Source organism: Macaca mulatta, chromosome 3 (assembly GCF_049350105.2).
Source record: "Macaca mulatta isolate MMU2019108-1 chromosome 3, T2T-MMU8v2.0, whole genome shotgun sequence".
Classification (NCBI taxonomy): Eukaryota; Metazoa; Chordata; class Mammalia; order Primates; family Cercopithecidae; genus Macaca; species Macaca mulatta.
In genome coordinates this window covers 145,380,081-145,397,638 of record NC_133408.1, presented here as the reverse complement: position 1 = coordinate 145,397,638, position 17,558 = coordinate 145,380,081, and the positions used below count along the sequence as shown (strand labels likewise).

Here is a 17,558-nt window from a genome sequence, read left to right as displayed (position 1 = left end):
AAGAAAAGCTTCACTGCTGCTGCCTGCACACACCCACCCGCTCACTCCCCTTGATGCTGAAGAGCTCACCGCTGCTGCTTGCTTTTCTAGTTTTCTTCCTTCATTTTCCTTTTGCAGATTTCACTGATTTTGAATCTCTCACAGTTGAGCCCTGAGTTTCCAGAGATCTGAGAAACAAAGTGATCACATTTTCCTAGAGGGGAGCTCAACATTCCGCTGGGGAAGTGGGAGATGTCGAGTCTGAGGTCATTTTTTCAAACCCCAACTTGTTTTGTTCTATGAATTTAAGGAGATTTTTGAGTTGGGGAACAAATAAAATCATTCTGTCAGAGCAAAGGAGAAACATTTTTGTATATTGCCTTAAGCTTTCCATGCACCGTTAAGCAATTAAAATGCAACTGAAACTCTGATAGCAAAAAGAAAAATTAATAAATACAGTATAATAAGTGCATAAAGATTATTAGGGGAAAGGAAGACTCTTAGGACCAGCCATTCTGTGTCCAGATTTGCATCTGCTTGGAGTGAATCACATATCTTTGAACCACAGGTGCTGTTCTTCTCAGTAATTTGGCCTGTCTGAGTTCATGTAAGTGGAAGCCCACAGATCAAAACCATCGTCAGCCACCAGCACAGCTTTTTGATAGTTTTCAGGGAAGTTCAGTAGCACCTGGTCCTCTGGCCATTGTCACAGGTTTATCACATCCATAGGTCCTACCAAGATCTGTGGGTCCAGTTACCTCCCAGTGAGCAGAGACTTACTTTTTTTTTTTTTTTTTTTTTTTTTTTTTTTTGAGATGGAGTCTTGCTCTGTTGCCAGGCTGGAGTGCAGTGGCGTGATCTCTGTTCACTGCAACCTCTGCCTCAGGGTTCAAGCGATTCTGCCGACTCAGCCTCCCAAGTAGCTGGGACTACAGGCACGCGCCACCACACCCAGCTAATGTTTGTATTTTTAGTAGAGATGGAGTTTCACCATGTTGGCCGAGATGGTCTCGGTCTCTTGACCTCATGATCCACCCACCTTGGCTTCCCAAAGTGCTGGGATCATAGGCGTGAGCCACCACGCCCAACTGAGGCTTACTTTTTAGGCAGAGCTCACATCTACCTTCCTGGAAAGAGCTTGGAATGTTTAAATTAACATAAATACAACCCCAATTTTTTTTCATTACAATACCTTTTAGAGTAAGTTAAAATGAAAAACATAATGTTTAAATTATATAAAATTATGTTAACAGCTATAGCATTATAGCGTATGCCATCTTGACATTTTTGTAATTCCTATAGCAACTGAGGTAGTTTCACAACCCTGAAATCTAAGGCCATTTTCAGGAGCTTTGTTATTTTTTCCAAGAAAGAAGAATTTAAGGTTGTCTGTTTTGCCGTCTTCTTTTTTCCCATTCTCTATGGCGAGCGTAGCTATCACTGATTGCCAATAGGCTGTCTGACTACCTTCAAAGCAGTGTCTGCTTCTTGCAGCTTCTCTGTACATCTGGTGCTTCACCTGAAATTCCTGCTTGCAAAAGGGAGGAATCAAGCCTTATTTAGTCTCTCTTAAGGTTTTCATCATTTGAGCTCTCACCAGTTGTTGCTTCATAATGTCAAAGTCTCGAGCCTTGGAAGATATCCAGGGGCAAATTCAAAGGCACGCAGCATCTAGCTTGATCCTGAATCCACAAAACCAGCTGTCTTCCCATCTTAGAAACAAGTCCTATATAAATAGAGAATTGGAGATGTCACCCTGCCTTTTCCTTAACTGTAACCATTTTCAAAAGTGAATATTGGATATAAACTAAAGTTTATAAACACATGACTTTGCTTGTCAAAAGTGTTCTCTCTAGAAGGCTGTTTATCTGGAATAAAACGCTGCTCCCATGCTGCCAGCTTCTTTTTCAGTGTTGACTTCAGAAGCACTTTACCAACTACACTGGGAAGTCAGTTAGTACTTTACTTTTGTAGGAACCATTCTATTGTCCCAAACTTAGTGTCTTCTTACATCACAACTGAGTTCTGTTCCATCCCTCCCTCCTCTGCCACCTGGGGGTATGGGAGGCAGATTTCAGGGGGAGGAAAGCTGTGAGAGTGGACAGAGGCCTGGGAGAACCTCACTGCTATTGGGAAGCAGGCAGAGTGCCAGACCAAGCTGATAATGTGAATGTGACGGACTCTGCCGTGAATGGGAATTGTACCAGAAGTTCAGGAAGGGAAGTGGAGGGCTGCTTGCTCAAAACAGAGGCACTTAGAAGAGCGTGATAAATTTATAAGCAGCACTGGTTTAATGCTACAAGCCTGATCTGTGAGTAATCTCTTGAATAACCTTTAATGAGTAAGCATTAAGTCGATAGACATTGCAAAGAAGCCAGTAATCTAATTCCCCATCCCCCACCCCGCCCATGACAATTTATAGCCTCTGTATGCTCATTTGACACAGGAAGTGATCAATTTGTTTACCTGGCTTTGTTGGGCATAAGTTCTTAGGTCAATAATTGATGCTGTAACCATAATTTTAAATTAATATAATGATTTCCATTTCAGTTCATAAAACCTGTCTGCATCCCAGTATAGTAGATGATGAATATAATTTTCTCCATTTTATAGCTGGAGAAATCGAGCCAGGAAACAGTGATGCTAGAAGGGGACACTAGTCAGTGAAGTGCTGGTAAATGTTTTAACAACCAGCTCTCTGAGGGAAGAAGTCCTGGTTTGTAGTGGATGCCGATTTCCATCATGTAAATACTCCCACCTTGGCTGATTCAAGCTGTCAACATGGCATCACTGAACGCAGAGTGGGGAAGAATTGCACGTAGTCAGCTCTTGTGAGCTGGTACTAGCTGGCTGCAGCATAATGGCACCAATGATTCAGTTTCTGGCTTCAGGCTTTTGGATGACCACTGAGGACCAGCTCAGACCACTTTAAATCCCAAATCCCAACTTAACTCTCAGACTCTGCTCAGCCTCGAACTACATTGCCCTGAAGATTATTTTTCAAACTTTGAGTTGTAACCCATTAAACAGTCGTGAAATTAATTTAGGGAGCTGAATGAGCATTTTAAAAATGAAATAGAATAGAGTAAAACAAAAACAAATGAATAGAACAGAACAGAAAATATCAGCGTGTACACCACATGTTTCAATGATAGATGATGGATGGATGGATGGATGGATGGATGGGTGAATGGATGGATGGATGGGTGGGCGGATGGATGGATAGGTGGATGGATGGGTGGGGTGGGTGGGTGGATGGATGGGTAGATGGGTGGATGAGTGGGGTGGGTGGGTGAATGGAAAGATGAATAGACGGATGGATGAATACATGTCTATAGTGGGTTGGGGTCAAAAACTAAAAATATTGACCCAGAATTAAATGTACCTCTGTTTTCTCATCCAAAAAATGGAGTTAGTGGAGTTGCCTCCTCCCTGCTTGTGATCAGGCCAGGGGGTGACCAGATCACTCTGTAATAATGCTGTCATGGTGCTAGCACTCTAATCCACAGTTGATCCATTTGTGGTGACAAAACAGGGCAAAGCAGACAGGTCTGGCTTTGTCTCTTTGGGAGATGGTTGTACGTTGTGTTTGGACAAAGTTCCATCTTCAAGGGGCACATGTTTTCTTGGCATTCGGCCACAGCCTAGAGAAGCCTCCCAGTGGCTCTCAGCCTTCCTCTGTCCACCGTGTACACATGTACACATACATACACATGAAGTTCTGCAGAAAGGACTCTCCGTTGGAGGAAACTAGTGAATTTTTGAAAATAAGAGAAGTAATGATGAAAGCTTTCTCCACACTCTCTCCTGAGTCCCTCCTGGAAAAAGGTACAAGGCCAAGCAGTGTTTAGGAGCCATCACAGCAACCCCATGAAGCAGAGACTGTTAGCCATTTTCAGAGATGAGGACACTCACCCTAGGAAAGGTTCAACAAGGAGCCCTGTTGTCCCAACCTCACCTCTGACCCCAGGCCAGTGCCCAGGCCAACAGCCCCTTTAGAGGACAGCCTGTTAGTCATCCAGGAAACCCTTCCAAACTGGTTTTCTCATCTGTGAAATGGGATATTGTTCTACGTAAGCAGCATTTTGCTGAGAAAAGAGAAATGGCTTTAGAGTCAGAATATCCGGGAATCTCATGCTACTTTTTACAAATCACTGCCGTGAGATTGCAAGCAAATACTTTACTATAGTTGCCTTGCCTGGAAAGTGGAGATGTTGACAGTTTCGCAGGTTCATTATGAAGATTAACTAAGATAACATTATCACATCACAAATCTGGAGAGGTATATATATTAACATGTCAACAGTGGTTATCACTAGGTGGTGGCATTACAGGTGGTTTCACTCTTCACTTTTTTGCCTGTTTTTAATTCAGTGGTGCACCAGTAAATATTTAACAAAAAAAAAAACAAAAACAAAAAGCCTGATGTGTAGTGTTTGCCCATGTCCTTGGTGTAAATACTTCCACCATGGCTGATTTCAAGCTACCGCCATGATGACACTAAACGTGAAATTGGGAAGCGACATGTGTGATTGGCTCTCACAAGCTGGCACCAGTCCACTTCAGCTCACCACTGTTTTTAACTGTGCACTGGATGTTTTGCTTGGGCTTAAATTAGAGAGAGAGAGAAGGAAAGATAATTAATTAGTAGAGTACCTATTATGCCTGGCATTAGTTCTCCTCTCTCCCTGCCCTCCCTCCCCGCTTTGTCCCCCAGCCCACATTGCTCTAATGGAACAGCACACTGCCTGTGAACACCTAGCCGTGTGAAGTGGTGGTCTTCCTGGGAGCCAGCTGCCTGTCTTTGCTTCCCATCAGCAGGGCCCTCAGGACCTGGGCAGCCTGTAGAGGATACCCTAAGGTTGACTCACTGAGGAATAATCAAGCAGACTCCCAGGTCCTCTCACTTTCCGCAGGAGACATGCTCAGAGCAGACACTACAAGGTTGACGCTGCCCTCGAGGAAAACTAGGAAAAGTCTCAATGAGTGAAAGGCCTGGAGGGAAACACACCCCCAGGTGGCCACAGTCTCTAAGGAGCCCAACCTTTACCTTCCACTCATTGACACAACAGATGTGTGTGAGTGTGGGGGTGGGGGAGATGGGATGGGCTCCGAAGGTCTCTGGAGGAATACAGAAGAATGGGGCATCAGTGGCAGCCTGACAGGCCCTGACAGGTCACCCAGCATGTGGCCTGTCATTCTGGCACAAGAGTAGATGTTCAAGAAATTTTTGTTAATGCTTGGTTTGGTTTGTTGTTGTTGTTGTTTTAATTTTTAATGATCACCTTATATTCCTTCATAGCCTGACCTGCTGCAGAAAGGATGTCAGGCAGCCAAATAAATGCTTATTGAATAAATAAATAAGTTGTAGCCCTTACCAGCTCCTGGTTTTGCCTGTTCCTGGATATAAACTGTGACTTTAAGTCAAAATGAGATGCAGAGCATTAATAAAATTTTCTGGTAATGGTATTTTTCTTTAATGTCTTCTGGCTTTTCTGTATTTTTTCAAATGTATCTTCGGAGAACTTGGATGCCTTTTGTTTTATTTAAAAAAAAAAAAAAAAAAAAAGAATATATGTTACAAAAATAACCTGTAAATTAAAAGCAAAACAGGAGTTGTGTCAACAGTTAAGGCCCAAGAAGGGTCATCTCCGCGGCTCTAAGGCTCTGAACTGAGGGTCCCGCCTGCCCACAGGGTGTTGGCTGGGCCCAGCATCGGGCTCTTGTCTCAGCCTCTCTTCCCACAGGCCTCCCGCCTATGAGGCCCTGATTAATAATGCTCCCTCCCGGAAATCCCAGAAGACAGTGCATGCCAGTCTTAGAAGTGGCAGTGGCAAGAGATGAGGGAGATGACAGTCCACGCCCTTTAAAATGCAGTTGGGCCTGTGTCCTGGCCACCCTCCATGAGGCAAGCAGCCACCTCGGGCACCTGAAACCTGGGGAGGCCACTACAGTGTGAGTCACCTGCCTCCAGACAGGCCAGTCTACTCTTTCAGTCACAGGCTTCCTTCAGGGCAAGTGGAGGCCTCACCGCTTGCCTATGATAAACCTGCCGGTTCCATTTCCCTTGAAGCAGCAGGGCTGCTCTGGGAAGGGAGCGTAGAGCCTGGGGCCTCCCTTGGGTGTTTGTTGGGTTTGAGCCTGCCCCTCCTCTGGCCTAGGATCGCAGTTGAGGGAACCATCCTGTTTGAGGGGTTTCGTTAAAGACACAGGCTGAATCTAGCAGATGAGGACTTGTGGGGGTTCTCAACCTGAGGAGGTTTAATTCCTCCATCACCCCCGCCAGTGTTCATGGCTGCCCTCTCAAAGCCAGTCAGCTAAAAGGAGGCAGGATGGAGGTGCCCGCCAGAGCCCTGTCTCTACCCGGTGGTGCACAAGATGTAACCACGGGTTTCCTATAACTGGACTGTTTTTTGTCTTTTTGTTTTTGTCAGATAGATAGATGGATGGATGGATAGATAGATAGATAGATAAATTTTTTTCTTTTTCTTTTTGAGACAGGGTCTCACTCTGTTGCCCAGGCTGGAGTGCAGTGGTGTGATCATGGCTCACTGCAGCCTTGATCTCTTGCACTCAAGCAACTCTCCTACCTTAGCCCCCTGAGTAGCTGGAACTACAGGCACAAGCCACCTCACCCGGCTGATTTTTGTACATTTTTCATAGAGATGGGGTCTCACTTTGTTTCCCAGACTGGTCTTGATCGTCCTGCCTCCCAAAGTGCTGGGATTACAGGTGTAAGCCACCACACCCAGCTGAGATACAATTCACATGCCCTACAGTTCACCGTTTAAAGTGTACAGTTCAGTGGGTTTTAGTCTGTTCTCAGAGTTGTGTGACCGTCATCACTATCGATCTTAGAACATTTTCATTGACCCAAAAAGAAACTATACCTGTTAGCAGTCACCCTCGAATTCCTCCAGGCCCCCCAACCCAAGGCAAGCACTTACCTCCTTTTTGTCTCTATAGATTCGCCTATTCTGGACATTTCATATAAATGGGGTCATTCAATATGTGACCTTTTGTGTCTGCCTCTTTTCATTTAGCCTAATATTTTCTAGGTTTATCCACATTGTAGCCTGGATCAGTACTTATTGCTTTCACTGGATGGATAATGTTCTGTGGTATTTTGTTTATCCACTTGTCAAGTGGTGGGTGTTTGGGTTGTATCCACTTTTTGGCTATTCTGAGTAATGCTGCTGTGAACATCCATGTACATATGTGTTCATTGGCTCGGAGGTATTGCCACGTAACTGATCTTTTGACAGTATGCACCTGATCGCGTCACTTCTTTGCTTAAAAAGCCCCAGTACTTCCCATTGTTCTTAAAGTCAGAGTCAAAATCCTCACCTGGGCATGGAAGGGTCATGGCTTCTGGGCCTGGCCAGCCTCACCCTGCTGTTTCCCCTGTTCTGTTCCAGCCAAGAGGCCCCAAGGCTCCCTCTATGCACAGAACCTCCTTCCTTGGCTTCATCTTCAAACTTTCCGCCCTCCCCCTGCCTGGCCCTTTGCTTCCCTAACCTCTACTCATCCTGGAGTCTCAGATGACCTGCCCCCTCCTCAGGGACACATTCTCCACTGCCTCACACTAGGTTAGGGCCACCTGCCGCACACTCCCAGGGGACCCCGTGCATCTCCTCCATAGCCCGTAACACAGCTGCAGGCAATGATGACTCGTGTGGTGGTCTGCCACCTTAAGCTCCAGGAGAGCAGAGAACTCATTCTTGTTCCCCAGTTTTCCCCAGCACCTAGCACATTGCCTGGCACATTCAGGTGCTCAGTAAATATTTATTGAATGAATAATGGGTAATGATGGCAACAAATGAGCCACTTGTTCAGCGGACTCCTTCAGCCTTAGTATGTCCCTCAGGTGATGGAGAAACCCAGGCACTGCCGAGGCCAAATGACTTGTCCTTCTGTCCCCAGCCAGACACCCTCTCACTTCTCTGTAGGACCGCTGCTTACACAGGAATGGGTTTGGAGGAGTTCCTCCCAGCCTGAGATATATAGAGCCTCAGTGAATCCCAGCTAACATGTGGGTTCTCTCAGGACAGGGTGATTCCCATAGCATGTGACTCAGAGCAGCCCCTCAGCACCACAGACTGAATCAGGAACAGCCGCAGTCCATTTCCAGGGGAGAAATGAGGAGGGATTCTCTGATGCAATTGCTTCTCTGAGAGGCGGGGAGCTGCCTTATGACAAACCGAATTCCCTTTAGTAAAGATTATTGCCTTTCTGCGTGTTGTGTTTGAAAAACTGTCCTTGAAGAAATTCCAAGAGGAAACTGTACACCTTCTGAGACTTAATTGCTTTTTCAAAAAACACTGTTTTCATTTCCCCCACAGATATGCACTTATTTGGCCATTACCCAGCACATGACGACTTCTATCTCGTAGTGTGCAGTGCCTGTAACCAGGTCGTCAAGCCACAGGTTTTCCAGTCGCACTGCGGTAAGTGGACACCTGCACCGTCACATCTGCAGCTGCCGCCCTGGGGACAGTCGCCTTCCCCTGGGCTCCCCGACAGGGTCTGGCCGTGTCTTGTCTTAGCCTGAGGCTGTGGCTAAAGTCTTCCTGGGCTGCTGCCTCTGTTTGCAGGCTGTTTTAGGAGCTGTAGTCCTTCTGCTGAAATGCTCAGTCCTGTCAGAACAAATGAGAGAAAACCTGCAACTTGTCTTGGTCGATGGGACTAGACTGAAGCCATCTGCCCAGCCTGGCGATGGCCTCGGCAGGTGACCAGGGGGAGGGAGAGCTGCTTAAGGAGTCGCTCCTGCAGCCAGACATTTTCTCCCCCTGAAAGAGGGCCAGGAGAGAGTCTCCCCAGACTTAACACAAAGGAGGGCTGGGGCCAAGTGCAGCCCAGTGTGTGGACCACTGGGGTGCTGCCCCCAGGAAATGGTGCATCAGTAAAACCTTACATTCCAATTCACCTTTCCCAAGAATTCTCCTTGTTAAAAAAAAAAAAATCCCAGGTGAGGTTGGGAACTGCTTTCTGTCTGTATCTTGACATCCTTGATGTAATAAATTCCTTCAGTTGGTCATCAACAAACCATGTAGCTGCCATGGACAGATAAAGTCCGTGTGGCTGCTCCCCTTGGGGATGAATCAACAGCCATTTGGCCTTAGACTACAAGTCACTTAACCTCTCTGGGTGGAAAGTTTCCTTATCTGTAGCAGGGAATTGGATCTGACCATCTCCAAAGCTATAATATGCTGTGAGTCCAGCACGGCATCTCCCAATCTCTTTATTTAAGCTGTATTCCCTTTCGATGAACATAAAATCTGAATGCGCTCCTTACCATTAAGGTTTCAAAATACATTCTATTGTGCCTAAAAAAAGTCAAAGCACGTATAATATTGAATATGCTTTTGCAGATTACACACATTTCCCCTTTCTCACACCCTGAATTTCTGACTTTTCCCCACCTCTTCAGTTATCATTATTCTATAATAAAATAAAGGAAGTTGAGCTTGTCCAAGCTCTTTAACAGTCTCTCTCTATACTAATTATCAACTGCAAACACGTGTATATGTAGGTATATGATATATACATGTCTACATATATATAATCTGTATCTGTGTATATATTGTAGGCATAGTTTGTGTTTATAATCTATAGAATTCAGGCTTAAGGAGCACCTCTGGGAGTGAGTCCAGGACTTTCAAACCAGCACAAGGCAAAGAAAGGGCCCTAGAAAGTGCTATATGAGGAGCTTTGGTCAGAGGCCAAGTCTTCTGCCCCTCCCTGCAGCCAGCACTATGTCCTCGGGCTACTTGCTTGATGTCTCAGGGCTTTGGTTTCCTTGTCCCTGCCATGGGAAGATGACTTCTGTGGGTGCGTCCAGCTCTGGCATGTTCATTCTGGCAGACTGAGCAGGAAAGGAGCAAGTTGTGTGCCTGGCACAAGTCGATCTTCTTGCTCAGTGCTCTGTACCAAATGACCCTCTCCACTGCCTGGAAGAGAGAAAGGGTTAAACCTCTCCAAAGAGAAACTGTCAGAGCCTGGTGGTGGTGCCACCAGCTGAGATGACAGGTGGAGAATCCAAAGAAGAGCCATGGCAAGAAGGTCTCACCCAGCCAGTGGTTCAGTGACCAGGCATAGAACCTCCGTGACCAGTGCTTCTGTGTGTCTTGTGAGAACGCAGAGGCTACATCATCCTGAATATGATTTTCATTCACTCAGTTCACAAGGATGTGCAGCTGTTATAGGCATGGAACAGGGACTTGCATTCTATTGTAAGCCTTCAAAACCTTCACTGGGGCTGGGTGCAGTGGCTTACGCTTATAATCCCAGCACTTTGGGAGGCCAAGGCAGGAGGATCACTTGAGGCCAAGAGTTTGAGACCAGCCTGGGAAGCATAGTGAGACCCCGTCTCTAAAAAAAAAAAAAATTTAGCCAGTTTTGGTGGCATACCTGTAAGTCTCAGCTACTGGAGAGGCAGAGGGGTAGAACTGCTTGAGCCCAGCAGTTCGAGGTTGCTGTGAGCTATGATCATGCCACTGTACTCCATCCGGGGCAACAGAGCAAGACCCTTTCTCAGGACAAACAAACGAAAAAGCAAACAAACAAAAACCTTCACTGAGAACTTAATTCACTGGAGTCTTTGATGGAAGGATCCTGAAGGGACCCAAAACATGGGACACCACTGTCCCCTGCAGAATTCTGCCCAGGGAAAAGGTCCCAGATTGCCAAGGGAGGAGGCTCTGAGGCTTGGTAGAGCTGATACACCTGCCTCCCACCACCCTGGGGCTCTTGGCATAAGAGCCAAGAGTCAGCTTAGGGCACAGCCTGTGGCTTTGGGAGCTCTGAGCAATGTAGTAAATTAGTTTGGGGGTTTGGGGTTACTGATCTCATCCCTCAAAGCCTAGTCTCCATTAAGCTTCTTGCTGAACCAGCTGACAAGCAACAATGGAGACATGACCACAACTCAGCAAACTGAGGCACCGAGGCCTGCCTCAGCTCTAGGTGTGTGTCCTAGTACAAAGACAAACTTACATTTATCAAGACCAGGAGAGAGTGCAAAGCAGAGGTTAGAATCATTGCAACACTTTGTGGGGAGTACTTTTTAGTGTCCCTAAAAATTCCTATGATAGCTTCATGATTGTCTAAGTCAGTTCAGGCTGCTATAACAGTATCATAGACTGGGTGGCTTATAAACAGCAGATATGTATTCTTCACAGTTCTGGAGGGTAGAAGTCTGAGGTCAGGATGCCAACAAGGTCAGATTCTGGTGAGGACTGTCTTTGAGGTTGCAGACGCCCAACTTCTCACTGTGTCCTCACATGGTGGAAAGAGAACAAGAGTTCTCTGAGGTCTCTTTTATATAGGCACTAATCCCATTAATGAGGGCTCCATCCTTATGACCTAATTATCTCCAAAGGCCCTACCTCCTCATACCATCACATTGCGGGTAGGATTTCAACATAGGAATTTGTGGGGGACACAAACATTCAGTCCATAGCAACATTCAGTCTAGTCTTTTCTTTTTTCTTTTTCTTTTTTCTTTCTTGTTTTCTTTTTCTCTTTCCTTGTAGGACTGGCCTTGCTATTTTCCACAAGTTAATAAGAATGCCATTGTGCTGAGTGCCAGACACTGTGCCAAGTGCTTTCTGTATCTGTTTTTTGTTTTCTTTTGTTTTGTTTTATGGGGTTTTGTTTTTTGTTTTTGTTTTTGTTTTTGTTTTTTAGTCAGACTGTCATCCAGACCGGAGTGCAGTGGTATAATCTCAGCTCACTGCAACCTCTGCCTCCCCAGTTCAAGCAATTCTCCTGCCTCAGCCTCCCGAGTAGCTCGAACCACAGGTGCCTGCCACCACACTTGGCTAATTTTTGTATTTTTAGTAAAGACGGGGTTTTGCCATGTTGACCAGGCTGGTCTTGAACTCCTGACCTCAGGTAATCCACCTACCTTGGCCTCCCAAAGTGCTGGGATTATAGGCATGAGCCATCGTGCCCAGCCTCCATCTCTTTGAGCATGTAATCCTTTCAACAGCCCTGTGACGTGGGTGTTAATATTATACCCATTTTGTAATTGAGGAAGCTAAGGCTTAGGAGGTCAGTGCTTTGCCTGAGGTCTGGAAGCTAGGTGGGTGTTGACCTGATTTGGGGCACAGGCCAACACCCTGTGGTTTAACTGCAGAACTTTCTTTCAAATGGAATCTTATGTAGAACCCCAATCTATCAATATATATGGAAACAGAACTGTTGAGGTTGAAGTTAGGGCAGGGGTCCAAGCCCCATGGACGCAGCCTTCTCCTGACTTTTTTCACCCCCTACCTGCCAGGGCTCCACAGAACATTATTTGAACTTTGTTAATGTAGAGGAGAGAACATGGGCTTTGGAATGAGACAAAGCAATTCAAGAATCCCCCACTAACTGTGCGACTTTGGGCAGGTTACCTCATCCCTCTTCACCTCCATTTCTTCATCTGTAAAATGGGTACCCTGCCTGCCTCAGGGAGTTGTTGGGATGATGTGACTGATGTGAGGCTTAAGGTTCATTTTCTCCTCCCTTCTCTGCATGATGTCTTTCCCCATCGCCCCCAGCTGGATGCAATTCTTCCTGCTGAACATCCACAAAACTCTGTTCTTCTGTGCCACTTCGCCTCCTGCCATGCTGTCATCTGTGCCACCTCCTGCTTCTCCCATGCCGTCATCTGTGGCCTGATTCAGATTCTAGGATTCTTTCCCAAGCAAGGATATACCTTTTCAGTTCTGTGCTCTCAGTGTTCAGAAAGTAGACTCATCATGGGTGCATGGCAGTGCTCAAGATCTTGGTATACTAGTCATTTAACTTAAATTGAAAAAAGTGTGTGTGTTGTGTGTTTAGCCAGTCAGTTGTGGAGACTTCAGAAATTTGTGGTTAAAGGAAAACTGTTTCTTACCCAACACTTCTGATACCAAATTGTGAGTTTTCCATACCAAGGGGATTCTCTGCAGATACCAATTCAGTGTCCTACGATTTAATTCAGTTCCGACAATAACTACCTGTAGCTGGGGCCTGGCGCAGTGGCTTATGCCTGTAATCCCAACATTTTGGGAGGCCAAGGGGGGAGGGTTGCTTGAGCCCAAGAGTTCAAGACCATTCTGGGGAACATGGTAAAACCCCATCTCTACAAAAAAAATTTAAAAATTAGGCGGGCGTGTTGGCATGTGCCTGCTGTCCCAGCTACTCAGGATGCCAAGGTAGGGGAATCACTTGAACCCAGGAGGTTGAGGTTGCAGTGAGCTAGGATGGTGCCACTGCACTCTACCCTGGGAAACAGAGTGAGACCCTGTCTCAAAAAAATGTGAACCAAAAAAATACTACCCAGAGTTAGCACAGACCCCACAGATTAAAGGCTCAGTCCCACAAAACTGTACCCCCACTTCAGATGCCAATCACAAGTAATAGGTCCCCAGGTTACCCACATTTCTGTCTGACTTGGCTATAAATTAGGCATCTCCACACCCCTCCTCAGGCTCAATAATTGGCTATAACAACTCACAGAACTCAAGGAAACACTTTACTAATGTTTACTGGTTTATTTCTATTATAAAGGATATAAATGAACAGTCAGAGATAATAGGGTAAGGTCTGGAAGAGTCCTAAGTGCAGGAGCGTCTGTCCCTGTGTGGAGCTGGGGTTCACCACCCTCCCAGCATGTGGATGTGTGTAGCAATCTGGAATCTCTTTAAACCCCATCCTTTAGGGTTTTTGGAGGTTCCATGCATGGTTGATTAAATCATTGGCCATTGATGATTGACTCGGTCTCCAATTGGTCTTTCTGGTGACCAGCCCCCAGCCTGAAACTGCCTATGTACCCCAGCCCCAGTCATCTTATTAGCATAAAAAGACACTCCAGAGATCCCAAGGGTCTGAGAAGCTCTTGTGTCAGGAAACTGAGGACTAAGACCAAATATAATGAAAGATATTCCTATCGCCCCTGTCACTCAGGAAATTACAAGGGTTTTAGGAGCTCTGTGCCGGGAACTGGGGATAAAAACCAAATACATATTTCTTATTATATCACAATATCACAGTACCAGCGTGAAAAATAGAATGTCATAGTGGAAAAGTCATGAATTCTGGAGTCAGACAGAGGCAGGTTAGAATCCTAACATTTACGAGCTATTTGACCTTGAGCTAATTATATGACTTTCGGAGCCTTCTTTTCCTCTATAAACTAAGGATGGCAATTCCTGCTTTGCAGAGTTCCTGTGAAGAACACAGAAAAAGGTTGTATCGTTTTCTGGCACATGGTAAGGGAATAAAGAAAGGATTGTCAATAAATTGTGGCTATTTTTTATTAAGTTGAATGTTTCTTATGAAAAATGGGAAAACCAATTCAGTCAAGTGCTTCCTGCCTTCGTTTCTTGCCCTGTCTCAGAGGACGTGCACGTTGAGGTCAGCCCACAGACTTTCGCCTGTGATTCATCTTTTGCTTCCCACACTCTTGAAGGCAAGAAATGCTGGCCTGAATATGATTACATTTGCTAGGAGTCCTGAGGGCTTGGCTTGGCAAATATTGGTTTACATTCACATTAGGCCCCTATGGCAGCTCTTTTAGAAATGCCGTGAAGCTCCAGTACCTCTCTGGGTTCCCTGGCAAGGTCCATCCAGCCTGTGCCATAGCGTCCTACAGGGGTAACATGGAGCCCCCCACCCAGGGCTGGCCACAATCCTTCTGCTCCTGATCGTGTGCCCCATGCTGGCATCCCCGATGTAGAAAGCAGGTGCAGCTATTTCTGGGGAGACCCTTTGCTTGGCATGGATGTAGAGCACTCCATTAGGGATGGCTTCCTCGGGTCTGTTTCCTAAATCTGTACCAACAGCCTTTTAGACACTTTTTAAACTTCTACCCAGGAGATCTAGGATTTCGAGAGATGAGTTTGTTTCTAAAGTCCCTTAGGTGAATGGATAAGGTTATTTAGGAATAGTTGTAGAAAGGGGGAAACAGAAACAAGAAGCCTTACCTTGGGAGTCCCAGTTCCACTCTGCAGGCATCTCTGTCCTTTGTAGCTGTCCATCCCAATTTGTGGCTTGATGCATTGACATGGCATGTGAGCCTAGTGGTTGAGTGTAACCTCTCTAGGATCCATCTGTTAGATTAAAATTCCAGCTCTAGGCCAGGCGCAGTGACTCACATCTGTAATCCCAGCGCTTTGGGAGGCCGAGATGGGCAGATCACCCTGAACTCAGGGATTCAAGACCAGGCTAGGCAACATGGCGAAACTCCATCTTTACCGAAAATGCAAATATATTAGCCAGGCGTAGTGTTGTGCTCTAGCTACTTGGGAGGCTGAGGTGGGAGGATTGCTTGATCCTGGGAGATGGAGGTTGCAGTGAGCTGAGATTGTGCCACTGCACTTCAGCCTGGACAGTGGAGCAAGACCCTCCCTGTCTCAAAAAATAAAAATAAAAAAAATTCCAGCTCTACACCTTATTCCCCGTGTGCCCCTGGGCAGGTTACTTTGCATCTGTGTTTCCATTTCTGTATTAAAATGGAAATAATAGTTTATCTCATAAAGTTTCATGTTGATTAAAGGAACTTACATGTGGAAAGCACAGTTGTACAACAAAGTTTGCTTTAAAAAAAGAGTTTCACAACTATTAACTGAGGGATAAGCTACAGAGATTTGTAATGAAATCTTGTCCAGTGTTTCCACTTATGATTACTATGGAAAGGAAGATGTTTGTGGCTCTTCCTCTTGTCAGAGCTGCGGTAGGTCCTTACCTTAGCCCGGAGAGAATCCAGGGACAGGCAGGGGATGCTCTGTGTGTGTGTACACAGGCAAGATGAAAACAGGGAGGTGCAAGGTGCCTATACTGGAAAAAAATTGTTTATTACTTTTTAGTAATTGTGTATTTTCAGTCAATTTGGACTATTGTAATTAAAGAAAAAAATAATAGGTAGACCCAGGTTGTAGTTTTGTAATTGGGAGTTTGTAATTTATGGTGAGTTGTCTGATTTGCCTAAATGAAAGAAGTAGGATTTTTTGCGGGGTCCTTATCTTCTAATATAGTTACATAACTATATTAGATAACTAATATAACATAACTACCTACAATAAAGCAGTGTTTCTCAGCAGGGGCACTAGGGACATTTTGGGCTGAATAGTTCTTTTCTGTGGGGCTCATTCTGTGTCTTACTATAGGATGTTGAGTGGCTTCTCTGACCTCTACCTACTGAATAGCAATAGCAGTCCCCACCCCACTCCTAATCTTGACAACCAAAACCCTCTCGGGACATTGCCAATATCCCCTAGGGTGCAAAATCGCCCCCAGTTGGGAACTACTGCCATAAAATATAACATGCCCCCATTTGTTATACTGTATTTCTTGCTTTTCTGTATTTAAATTTTTTATCAAAGTGAAATATGTATTTATGCCCAGAAATGACTTCTGTGGAATCACATCCACATGTAGAAAGTTGACTCCTTCAGCTTGCACAGAGCTAGCCATTGGAATTATTTCCCTATCACACATACATGCAAAGTGTAAAACAAGCTATCTTACAGCCGTCCATAAAGTTGCATCCTTTCCATTTCAAAATAATTTTTTTTTTTAAAAAAGGCAAAAGAAATAACACCTTCATGCACACAGATCCCACAGAATTTGTCAGCCACACTTGGCACTAGTCCTCTCAGGAGAAAACCATACGGCTCCACACCCCGCCCATCAGACAGAGATAATCCTTGGATGTCACTGCTACTTAAAAAAAAAAAAAAAAAAAGTTTAGAACCAGAGAACCTGGATATCATTCAATAGACAAGAGAGGATTAGATTTTTTTTTTCCTCCTCAGAGAGGGCTTTTTATTCCCTTTTCTGATTATATTTTTGAATGCCCTTCAAGTAGCTGTTTTTCATGTTGATGGTGATGCAGTAGAATTTAATGAACTGTGAGCTAAAGCAGAGAGGCTGAGCAGAAAAATAAATGAGTGGCGGAAACTCACCCCTGGAGCGAGGCATGGCATGTCCTGGCTGGTACCCCATCCTTCTCTGTACATCCAGATGCTGATGCTGGTTGGATACCGAGAACAGCATGTCTCAGCAGTGCTACACATGGGAGCCTAATTAATGAGGATCCAAGGTTCCCTGCAATTGTTCTTTTTATTTTGTCTATCTCCAGGTGACCTCTGGTTGAGGAAGAGACAAATCATGTGTGCCTCTGAGCCCTAGAGAGTTAGTCCTTCCCGATGTCAGTGCCCCCTGGGCTTTCCAGAATGTCAGGGGCGTCGTCACCTGCTAATTATTCCGCCAAGACTTCCTTTCTGAAGGTGTTGCTTGCTATTGCGCGGGGTTTGGCAATGGCAGCAACACCTTCTTTTTGTCAATTAAGTTAGATTTGTTTGCTGACATTAAATTGTTGTTATTGTTATTGTTAGTTGTCTTTTATATGACTAGATTTTTTTTTACATCAGAAGTATAAAATAATTAAGGGAAATTATTCTCATTGAACATATTCTTTGTCAAGTTTGATAGCATTAATTAATAAGACTTGGCAAGAGCACGTGAATCTGTGCAAACTTTATTTCATTAGTAGAATTTTTTTATCTTTAATTTGATCAATCTTTCCCAAATCCAAAATTTACTCCTGGTAT

General features: G+C 45.1%; 1 protein-coding gene across 15 annotated transcripts in view; it reads left to right on the top strand.

Moving 5' to 3' along the window:
- The window catches only part of ATXN7L1 (ataxin 7 like 1), a 270,024-nt gene that overhangs the window by 81,114 nt on the left and 171,352 nt on the right, over window positions 1–17,558 (top strand). For all 15 annotated transcript variants that reach the window (XM_077997149.1, XM_077997148.1, XM_015134654.3 and 12 more), the window contains one exon: window positions 8,322–8,426. In XM_077997149.1, the coding sequence (XP_077853275.1) occupies window positions 8,322–8,426 (105 nt within the window). The remainder of the gene's footprint in view (window positions 1–8,321; window positions 8,427–17,558) is intronic.